The sequence below is a fragment of the Egretta garzetta genome, unplaced genomic scaffold (genome assembly GCF_000687185.1).
Source record: "Egretta garzetta isolate BGI_Z169 unplaced genomic scaffold, ASM68718v1 scaffold347, whole genome shotgun sequence".
Lineage (NCBI taxonomy): Eukaryota > Metazoa > Chordata > Aves > Pelecaniformes > Ardeidae > Egretta > Egretta garzetta.
This window is the reverse complement of record NW_009260184.1, coordinates 25,930-37,204: the sequence shown is the minus strand read 5'-3', so window position 1 is coordinate 37,204 and position 11,275 is coordinate 25,930. Positions and strand designations below refer to the sequence as shown.

General features: G+C 39.8%; 1 protein-coding gene across 3 annotated transcripts in view; it reads right to left on the bottom strand.

Annotated features, from left to right (window-relative positions):
* Nucleotides 1–1,378: 1,378 nt before the first annotated feature.
* Nucleotides 1,379–11,275, bottom strand: part of RRAGC (Ras related GTP binding C) — an 11,049-nt gene continuing 1,152 nt past the window's right edge. Inside the window, exons 2-7 of one of the 3 annotated variants that reach the window (XM_035897447.1) lie at nt 9,213–9,416; nt 8,291–8,550; nt 7,362–7,461; nt 5,696–5,838; nt 4,384–4,532; nt 1,379–3,429 (exon numbers count right to left, since the gene is read on the bottom strand). In XM_035897447.1, the coding sequence (XP_035753340.1) occupies nt 3,278–3,429; nt 4,384–4,532; nt 5,696–5,838; nt 7,362–7,461; nt 8,291–8,550; nt 9,213–9,401 (993 nt within the window). In that variant the 5' untranslated portion in view covers nt 9,402–9,416 and the 3' untranslated portion in view covers nt 1,379–3,277. Of the gene's footprint in view, nt 3,430–4,383; nt 4,533–5,695; nt 5,839–7,361; nt 7,477–8,290; nt 8,551–9,212; nt 9,417–11,275 lie in introns of all 3 variants that reach the window. The other 2 variants (XM_035897446.1, XM_009642101.2) reach the window with 2 other exon arrangements.

Sequence of the window (11,275 nt, the reverse complement as noted above, 5' to 3'; positions counted from 1 at the left end):
GCAAGGCCCCGGCCGCGCAGCCCCACGCCGAGAGCCGCCGCCCGCTAGAGACGGTGAGTGGTGCAGTCGCGCGTGACTGCTGGGGAGGTCTGAGGGGAAGGGCGGGAAGACCGCTCGCTCGTCCAGCCAACGGACAGGACAGCCGACGGACATCATTGCTCTGCCCCTCTCCCCGGGACTGGCCTTTCCCTCCTTCCCTTTCCTGTGCGACAGCTGGCACCTCTTGTCCCCTGGCCAGCGATCAGCAACCATCTGGCGCCAGACACCTCCAAGCTTTGAAAGGTGTCGTGCAAGGGATTGCCTTATTCTGAAACAGAAAGAGATTTCAGTCCTCCTCGCTGCAGGCCTGTCACCTTGCCCCCTCGCCCCTCCCTCAGCACCTTTCTCCTTAGCAGCATACGTCCGCAGCAGTTGGCCCAAAAGACGGCAGAGTGCCGGTAGCACTACAGGTTCAGAGGGCAAAAAAGGGGGAAAGTCAAAGCACTAATTGATGGTCTCCTTCACAGTTTCAGTACTTTTAGTGGAGGGACTGTGATACTGCCTTCCCTTACCTCTGATAGAATCTCTCTCTGCAGCAGGTCAGTACACAAAGGGGGGACCAGGTCCCTGCACAAGGGAGAAAAAGCATAAACGGTATCCTTCCCCCTCCCTCCTGGGCAGCATAAAGATTTCTGCAGAAATGGAAACCTGCCTCACTAAAACAGCAAGAGGTTGTTGTGTATGTATGTTGCATATGTAACACTCTGCTTGAAGAGCAGCATGGGTTAATGTTAGGAAGGACCTTAAGACTAGATCTAGTAAACTGAAGCAATACCGTGCTCCTTACTAAAGACAAATTTAACTCTTACAGCTAATATTGTTCAGATAATAGTGAAGGTAATCAGTATTCTCTTTTGAGATGCTACCATTAGCCTTTAGTAAATGCAACCATTCAAGAGTAAGGAAACACTGACCAAAAAAAAAAACAACAAACCAACCCAAACCACCAAAAAAAAACCCAAACAAAAAACCACCAAAAAAAACCCCAAACAAAAAACCACCAAAAAAACCCCCAAACAAACAAACAAAAAACACCACAAAAACCAAATACCACACACTACAAGGCAGAATTTCAGAATACAGCCTAAGGCTCATCATTAATTAGAAAACAAGTTACTTCATTAATACGTCATCTTCTGAAAACTGACTTCAGTTTGGAGTCATCTTTTAAGTGAGAGGAAAGCTAAGGTTGACTAAAATTTTTAAAGCCTCACATGGGAAGATGGTATTTAACTTTTTAAAAAAAATACTGTGAAGACTTTTTAAAATTTGCTTAATCATACAGGCCTTTATAGACTTGTTGAAGCGTCTCATCCTCCAACAAACAATAGTGCTACACTTTGACCTTTTTTCATTTTATTAGCACAAAATCATGTAGAGAGTAAAGACAAAGAGACGAACATACATATGTACTCAGAACATGGAAAACTCACTGCACAAATGGAAGTGATTTCTTCCTTCCTGCGCTCTTGCCAATTACTTCTCCTCTCACCTTGAGTACTAGAACACTGTGACAGAGCTTGCAAGCTACAAAACCCAGCCCACAGCACTTCCTTAAAAAAAACCTTGCAGTTCCATTACCAAAAGGGGGCTCAGCCTAGGTTCAGAACTACCGCTGCTGTTAAGAGAACTGAACTAGAGCACTTGAATTCCCAAGTCTCCTGCTGACTGTGGTAACTTTTGGGGCAGATCCTTTATGTATTTAGTATCATACAACATCTTTAAACAACAGAAAAACATTTACACAGTATGTGCATACACCCTAATGTTAACGCATGTATATTCATTTTTACATAGTTCAATAAAAACCCATTCTATAAGCACAGAAGCAATCCCAGGGTTATTTCTGACCACATACATACATCAGTTGCAGAGATCGCTTACAGTTTCAAATCTTGCAGAAACTTTTTATAGTGGCACTTGTATAGTCAGTTGGTCCAGTGGCTTCGCAACATTTATACACGTAGGGACAGGTAAAAAGAGGCAAGATCTTTACAGGCCAGTAGCTGAGCGTACTGCATAGCAAGGCTGATGTACAGTATGACATCTGCAGTAATAATACCAATAAGTTAGATCAAAACAATTCGGATATACTTCCCATAGTATGAAAGCCAGCATTCACAAAATCAGAAAACACACTATTCTATTCGGATTGCATGGCAACAAACAAGAAGGTGTTTGCCACAGTGCAGAATCAACACACTTTCAGTGTCCAGTATTATTAGTAGGTGGTGGCACACTGATACCCAATTGCCATGCAAGGGTAACACCCTCAAACATTTTCCTAGGAACTGTCTTGATTATCAGTCAGAAGGCAGAGAGAGAGCCACCATCAAAAGTCAGTAATTTTGTAATTTCTTCACTTGGGAATAGCTAAAAGTGGTTGTTTTATTCCAACAGATGGCAGACATTTCAGTTTAGTTAGCCATGCAGTTGTTTTGTGAATAGGATTAATCACACAGATCTAGGACATCCATGTTTTTGCAAAAGAGAGCAGGTAGTTTATTTCTGGGTTTAATACTTCCCCTTCCATCAAAGGGGGCATACCAAGAAGCGTGGTCTGAAAGCAAAGTATCACAATTTCTTAAAATGAAGCTCCGGGTCAGCTCTCCAAACAAACATAGAATCACTAGAACAGAGCTCTACCTTGCATCCACTTAACAAGTACAGAATTCACGAAAATACTGTGAGCACACTGATGAGAGCAAGAACTACTTGATGGAATGATTTGTGAGACCAGCCTCACCAAACAAAAAGCCTGAGTTTCACAAGCCTAAATAATACCACCACCTTTCTTCCTTTTTATTTTTTTTTTTTGCATGACAAAAGGGTAAACTTAAGGAAAGGTGGATATTCTACATAATTAATAAAAACAAAACAAAAAAAAAAAAAAGTTGAGCAAGTGAGTATTCAGTGTTTCACACAAAACTCAACTCAATCATTTCTAAGTTTTGACTGGGCAGTCAGTCAGAGACAGAGTGTTAAAATAGGATTCCAAACTGAAAACCCACTGCACTTGCAATAAAGCTGTTTTCAACTTGCATTTCTAACTCCACTGGCCTCAAAGTATTTTTACAGTAGTTTCAGTTGTCCAACGTGAGTTACAAGCTGCTGTTCCACAGTTAGCGCCACTCTTCTCCCGTGAAACATACTTCAAGCTTTCAGACTACTCTTCTCTTGTTCCACAGAACTTTGGAGTGAAGAGCTGACAAGTCTATCCAACGTCTTTAGTTTTCCTCTAGACAGCATTCCTAGGTGTGCCATTGTGAGTCACTGCTTTCATATTTGAGACGCTTGCTTGATGGTTGCAGATTCTGTGGGAGGCAACACCTACTTCGAAGACTTCATGAATGGCTTTGCGGAAGCAATGAAAATTGTAGTCTATCAGACCTGTCAAAAGGAGGGGGAGGGGAGAGGAAAAACTGTGCTCAGCTCAGCACATTTACGTAAATCAACAGAGCTTCAAAATAAATATAAAATGTTTCATTTAACCAACAGCTGTTTTGCTACACATTTTAGTATGACTTTGGATTCAGAAGACTTAAAGTTTTACAGATGTCAGGGTTGTTTTTTTTTTTTTCTAAAAACTGATTCAGTCTAAATAAAGGTACTCATTTGGAATGCAAAGTGCAGATTCATAACTAAACAGAAGGTGAGGGCACAACACAAGACTCTACCCCCAAAAACATGCTAGTACAGCATAGCCATCATTTGAACGTTATCTTGTACTTTTTGTCATTGATACAAATCCTAAATGTGATGAGAAAAACTTTGAGATCAAATACACTAGAGTTATTAAAAGAACACATCTGTTTTTGTAAAATGCCAGGACAAGTACTGTCACCACTGAAGTCAAACGCCTTGAAATTAGAGCCTACACTGTCATTTCTACCCCATAACATACACAAGACCATTCATACCGTCATCTCCTACTACAGGTCCAAGCAGCTATATAGTTGGTTAGACCTGCAATGTATTAAACACTTTGTTCTGAGTTCCTACCATATACTGTACTAGCCTACTACTGTCAATTTCTTGAGTCATACATTAAAAAAATTACATCAGTACGACACGCGATAGAGAATACAGCTATTCACAATACAGCAGCTGTCAAGCAGTACAGTAATCATTACTCCACTCTACAGATTCCCTATAGCATGATTCACAAGAATAAAAATAAGACGTCTTTATAGCGATCTCTAAGAAAGGAGAAAATTCCTCCCAGAAAAAAATTAAACAAATTTAGTTACACAAAAATCAAAGTGACCTGTAAACTCACATTAATATTTTACAGTTGATAAAAAAAAATTAGATAAAAGCCATTCGGGAGGGGGGAGTCCTTACCTTTGCGTTCAAAACTCTCTTCTCTAAGAATGCAAACTAATGCCAAAAACTTTGTTACTTCCTTTAAGTACAGGACCGTTGTATTATTGAGCTTGATAATTGCCATTGACTCTTTATCATAAGCACTTCCAGTGCCATCTTCCTTTAACCTAAGAAAGAACAAATTAACCCAAGACATAAGCTAGTAGACATGCATATGTCACTTCAAGACAAATACCTGTTAAATGCAGTTAGAAGAATATTACTCATACTGAATGGTGAGCAAGTGAAGTACCTGCAATGCAGGTCTTAATACCATCGTAAGTAAGACCATTATCACACCTTAAGTTTCTCAGGAAAGCTAGACCTGAACAGAGTAGAGGCCTTTACTAGATACTATCTATATTAGATAAGCAGTTAAAAGCAAGCTGTCAGCGTGCATTCCTTTGATATCAAACTAAGGGCTGTGGCTGTTTAGTCGATAGTGTTTTCAACTTACAGCTGAGCATTCTTAATGGAGGTAGTATAGTACATTAGTTATAGCACAGTATACCTTCAAACCAGAGTCACTGCTACACACTCACTCAGCTTACAGTGCCACAGTAAGGTGTCAGGTGATTAGTTTTGAAGATTCTAATGTAGGACTTCTGAAATGTCAATGGAATGACATCTCAGCAAAATTACTTTTGGTAAATTAATACAAAGGCTTCCTAGCATGACCCATCAGGAGACAGACCGTTAAACATTGCCGTATTTCTTGGCAGAACTGTATTTTCCAGGCTACAACCACAGTTCTAAGATAAAGTTACCACTTCTCCAGAGCCACTTCAAAAGTGTCTTGTGAAGTGCAATGCAGTCATAAACTGTGACAAACAGGCAATATATGCATCCCTCAGAGAAAGTCAGCAAGAGCAGAGCTGACCTCGCAAAAGCTGTTCTGTTCAGATAGCAGCAAGTCTCAAAGCAATGTGACTGCAAGTTACACTTACAAGCTATGGCATGCTATGGACCCCAGTTATTTGCAGGCATTAACATACTTGCACCCACCCTGCCAAACAAGACACAGCAGTATTCATATTTTACATTAAACACTTGACTTTTACAAATGTCAGATGGCTGTCTAAGGCCACAAGTGGAGGGAAACAGACTGAGTACAAATGCTCAATCCAGCTGCCAAATCATTTGGCTTTATTCTAGTTACTTACAGAACCAATGTGCTCTACAAACCAATTGATAGCATCTTGCTGGATGGCAAAGCCAGCACAACTTGCACAGTTTGCAACCTAATCTACAACTTTCAAGGACTTTTTTCCTAAGAGTATTCATCACTTACCCATATATACAGGAAACATCTATCACTACATCAATCATGTCACAGCACAACTCATATGACTGCATGTCCACAGGGGAACTGTCTGTTGCGATGTAGATTTTGCTGACTACATCGAAGAGAAAAGCTTTTTCAATGCCTGAATTCTTCAGAAAAAGAAAGAATTTGGATGAATTTTTAAAATAACTGCATTTTTAAAATCTCAAGTAGAATTCATACACTTTCACATTCTTAATAGCAGAAAATGGTTTAAACACAACCAATTTAGAAGCTTAAGACAGAATCAGGATTTAGAGCATAAAGTTTATATTTATAATACCCTTGTTGCCATAGTACATATCAACATCACCTTGTAGTTGACAAAAATAAAACTGGGAACTCTGTTAGATCTGTTACCACATCATAATTAAGGTTAAATTTTACTATGCTTCCAGAACCCAAATTCAGCAGACTTCCTCTTCTGTGGTTCTATTAACTCCAGAAGAGCCAGCCACACATTCACATCTAACCTGATGGACCAGGTTCAGAGACAAGTTACTTCATAGCAGTATGCTGACACTTAAATTTTACACTTGTAGTATCTTGCCAGTTCATTTTCTGTGTGAGGCAGTTGCCATGTAGTTTAACATACAGAGCAAATAAAGTCAGCTTCTAAACTTAGGACTCTATGAAGAGCATCACATTATGGTAGTTATTTGTATTGAAAAGCGCCAAGCCAATTGTGCCATCCCATTCCTAACCAAACACTTTGGCAAAGTGCATATACTCATACTAAGTTCAGAAGTTGTCTGCTGTTAAGCAAGTTGCCACATACACACTATGGATTTCTGGCAAAGCTTAATTTCTACTTATGCACCAGAAGCATTCCTTATTGCTTCTTCCTAGCTAGTCTGAATAGCCAAGGCAGCGTCCTGAGGACATCCAGATGATCCTTTTGGCATCAGGGCCACGCTCCATACCCTCATGGCACCAAGCAGGGTGAGCATTAACATGCCCTTTATCTGCTGGGCCAGGTTATTGCAGACAGTCCTCTACCAGCACAGGAAACAAGCGTTACACAGTAGCGTAGGGCAACACGTGTGACCCGCACAGGTCCTCTCAGTCACAACTGGCTTTTTTCCATGTTGTCTACATGCCTGCAACAGCCTCACAGACATAACTTAAACGAGGCAGGCTACTTCAGCCTTGTCTCTAGGGTGATATTTTACTTTATTTAAAGTATACAGCAGAAAATTTCAATGTCACAAATTCTGTAAGAAATGCAAACACTAAAAGAATAAGGGCAAAAGTCTCACAGGCCACATGAAATAGACAGTTTAGCTCAAGGCCAAGTTCATATTATGAAATGTCTCTTGCCAGTACAGCTACATTAGACTAGTAAGTGCCTTAGCAGACTAATCAGTTTATCATGCTGGCAGAAAACGTCCATATCAACAGTTATAACCAGCCAAACCATGCTTTGTCAGTATTTAGAGAAACCCGCACAAAGCACACACCAGTACAATTTAGCTGTGGTAAAGAGCTTCTAATGCAGACACCTGGGCCAGCAGAGTACACCAACACAACTGCCACCCAAGTCTCCCAAGGGCAGATCTAGCCAGCATTCATAGCAGGACTTGCTTTACCATTCCATGTATTTCACTCAAAGTTCTGTTAGATTAACACTTACCGATATAAAGATATTTAGTAGATTTTCCAGCGTTGGCAGTTGCGGAATGAGCTTCTGTACCACTTTACTGAAGGCTTCAAATATTGAATGGTCATAGATACTAGTCAAATAAAAGCTGATATGAGGGAGGGAAAAGGCAGAAAAAAGAACAAAGATTCAAGAGTATTTCAGAATTGCAATAGAAATGTCAAAGCTATGTTTTCTAACATTCAGGCCTGATGATTTAGCTGGGATGCCTTTATCACAAATACACCTGGCTACTGCACCAAGAACCTGATTTCTGAGTGACTGGAGTAAACATGAAACAGAGTTCCTCCATTCCCGGAAGATGCGAGAACAGAGAGAAAAATTTGAACGGGCTTTCACAACACACTTAGCCTACAGAATGCTTATCACAAAGGCGTTAAAAGCTCAGCTAGATTTCTGCAAGTCCCATTTCTGGCCTTCCACTTTGTTCACATTAACACAGAGAGATACTGCCAACACTTAAAGGCTCCATGAGAATCAAAATAGCAGTAAAAACAGAGAAAAGATAGCTCATTTTAAAGATGTCTGTAGAAGACACCTTAAAAGCAAGCCAAATATCAAGGAAGAGACTAAGCTTTCAAAACCAATCACGCTGAAAAGTCAGCACAAGACAAATTTGACCAGTTATGCTGAATGAAAAGTATGCAAGAGGACCTTGAATTATCAGTGAGTTTATGAATAAGTCTGTTGATTGGAATCTGATACAGTAGCCTGGTTTATTTTCATCAGCCTAATAGCTGAGGCTTGGCCATAAATTCAGCAGTGTATTTTATGAGAGTTTGTGCCATATTAAGAAGCTAACAGGGCCTTGCTCCAGTCCATCCACTATTACATCTAAAAGCCGTTAGTCTGTATGCATATCAACAACAGTAGAATTACATATGCCGGAATCTTTAACTCACCTAAGGTGAAGTTTTTCAAGCCCAGCATCTGTAAGGTCATCATTAGCCCTCTGATGAATATCTCTCTGAGTTTCTATTTTATGGTCATCCGATAAACCATCAACTTTATGAATAAAAACTTCAAAGTTCATTTCCGGGTTGACCTTGTAGGCTTTTGAAACTGTAATGTGGAGTCTTGTTAAAGCTTCCATGTAGTCATCCTGTAAATCAGTTTTGGCAGGAATGAATGACAAGGCTTTATCTCCCACAACTATTCCATTCTGCACAAGGACAAAATATTTCAGTGCAAGAACGTCACTTCACTTCTGTAACTAAAGAGAAGTACGGGAGAAGAGAATACCTCACAGTGTCAGAAATCCAAGTAGCTTAGGTTACGTTATGTGAATTAAGTTGCATTAGTTATACAAGGCTCAGCTACACAAAACTAGGCTTCAGAGCAAAAGGCAGGTTGCATGTCAACTCCAGCAAAAGGCAGCAGTGATCTCCAAGACAGTCCCAATAACCTGGGAATCTCCCATGGTGCAATTCCCAAGTTCATTAGAAACTACCAGATACCCAATAGTACCAGCGCTTGAAACTGAGGTCAGAACTGTGCTGTTATTAAATGAACTCTGTAGCAGTCAACAGCAGAGGGAAGAGATAATTCAGACCCTCTAGCACAGCAGGTTCTCACTGTTATTGTAGAAAACCTAAGTTCAGAATACTTGCCCCTCTCCACTCTCTCCACCGGGAGCATATGTTCCAGTCACTTCACAGGACTAAAAACCCCACACCAAAAGTTAGATTGCCAATGCATCCTTTCACACATAACAGATGTTTTACAAACTGATCTAAAAATATAAATTATTAGCTTCTCGATCATTCCTCTTGCACACAAAGCGAAAAGAAAACTTCCGTGTGATTCTTAGTGATTTGCATTTACCTGGGCATCAATAACATATATTAGAGCACCTGTTCCTCTGAAGATCATCTCATAATCAAATGTTGGATCAAAAAAGTCCATCTGTCCAGGAAAATCCCATATTTGGAAGTTCACAAATGAACTGTTGGAAATATCATCTTTGTAGATCTTGTTGGTACTTTCCAAGAACAGAGTCTCATTGGGAGACATTTTGTGAAACACCACCTGTTAAAAGAACACAAATTATAGTCTCACCTTTATCTTATTAGAAGAGATTGGTAAATTCTGTGATTTGAGTCTTACAAATAGCTTTATCCATTCTAAAGTGTACAGTTCCCTTTTGGTAAATAGACAGCTTCCTGCGTCAGCTACAGAAATAACCTACCCTCGACCCGAACCAAGCAACCAAATGCATTTTCACAAGTCCAAGTAACACTACTGCCTAAAGAGACAGACATGCCAGTTAATTCTTTCCTCCTTGCAAGTATAACACAGTATTTTCAAGTTCTGCTATATTAGCCAATTCAGATCTGGTATAAAACCACCATGTTCGTTAAGCAACTACAAGCTTTTAAGAACTGTTCCTTTCAAGTCCTAGAAATTCCTAAAGGAAACTTGGCTTTTAGTCTGGTTATCAAGGGTTACGACACAGTATAGTTAGACTGTTCCTAAACTACAATAAAAATGTACAAAAATAATATCTCAGTTTTAGAGACCCAAACAGCTAAGTAGTTTACCATCTATTAACAACTGAATTATGTTTGCTGACCCTCTCCTTTCGAGTACCCTGAAGAAACGATGAAAGCTTTCACTCTAGTTGGTAAACGGTTTAGCTGCAGTGATGAAAAACATATTCATTGCTCATACCCAAAAAGCCCCACAGGGATTTTAGCCCTTCCCTGAACAAATAGAACTAGTATGTAACCCCATAGCAGAGCAGACTGTACCAAAAGCAATCCGTTTCAACAGCAAACATTGCACTAAACCAACTCAACTGTATATTACAAAAGTTAGTACAAATATAAGGTTGTTGAACGCTAGGACTGCAAAAAGAAAGACATTTCCTATATAGCACTTGGTAATTTTTTTTTTTTTTTTGTAACGTTTTCACAGTTACAGAAGTCATCCATTAAAGAGACCTAGCGCAACAATCTGTGTCAAAAAAACTGCAAGAGAAACAACTCCACACCCAGCGTAGTTAATGGATTCTTTAGCAAGGTTCAAAGTAGTATATCAGCCTAGATTTTTAAGACCAAGGGAAGAAAATTCCGTTCCTCAAGGCAAACGTTTGAGGAAACCAAGATCTAAACAAGGTTTTAAACAGCAGGACATCTGCATGGAAAAATAATAACAGTTCTAGATATGTAGAGGCTATACTGCGTGGACTAGAAAATACTCAGCGTTTGCAGCACAGTTCTAAAGCATTCTGAAATCAGCGTTCCTTCTCTGGAAATCAGCATCTCCCACAGGGAGCAGGACAATATTAGTGAATCCAGTTTAAAGTAGATAAGCCTGAGGAGCAATGTCATCGTCCCCCTTTCCCCTCCTTCCCAAAGCACATTTCATCAGATTGATGTTCCCCATCTGGTTTTTTTTTTTTTTTTTTTTACACTAATAGGGGAACCAAGACACAGCTTTGATCAAACTCTATTTCTATAGCCTAGCATCTACCCCCACCTCTACTTGCTTTATACAGCTTCAGTAAAGCAAATTAAAAGGCTGTAGAAGCATCTGATTGGAAACATGCAGCTAACACTGATGCCAAGCAATTTTGACTAGGCATACACAGGCAGAGCAGGCAAAGCTAGTAAAATTCTAAGAATCTTCTGAGTTTCCTTGCTGTGGCTTTTATCATTCCCAAGTGTTCCTTTTACATCTTCAACATCCAACGATCTCATCGACTTCCTGGCAGATTTCCTAGGTTTACCATATTTTAAGAACTTTTCACTGTCAGCTTGAGCACTCTTAGTAGTATGCTCTTTCAGATTATTTTTTTACCCTTCTGAATTTCCCATTCACATATGACCTGCCACCATCTCTGAGTTTTCAGGATTTTATTTCCTGATGCATCAACCTTTTCCCTA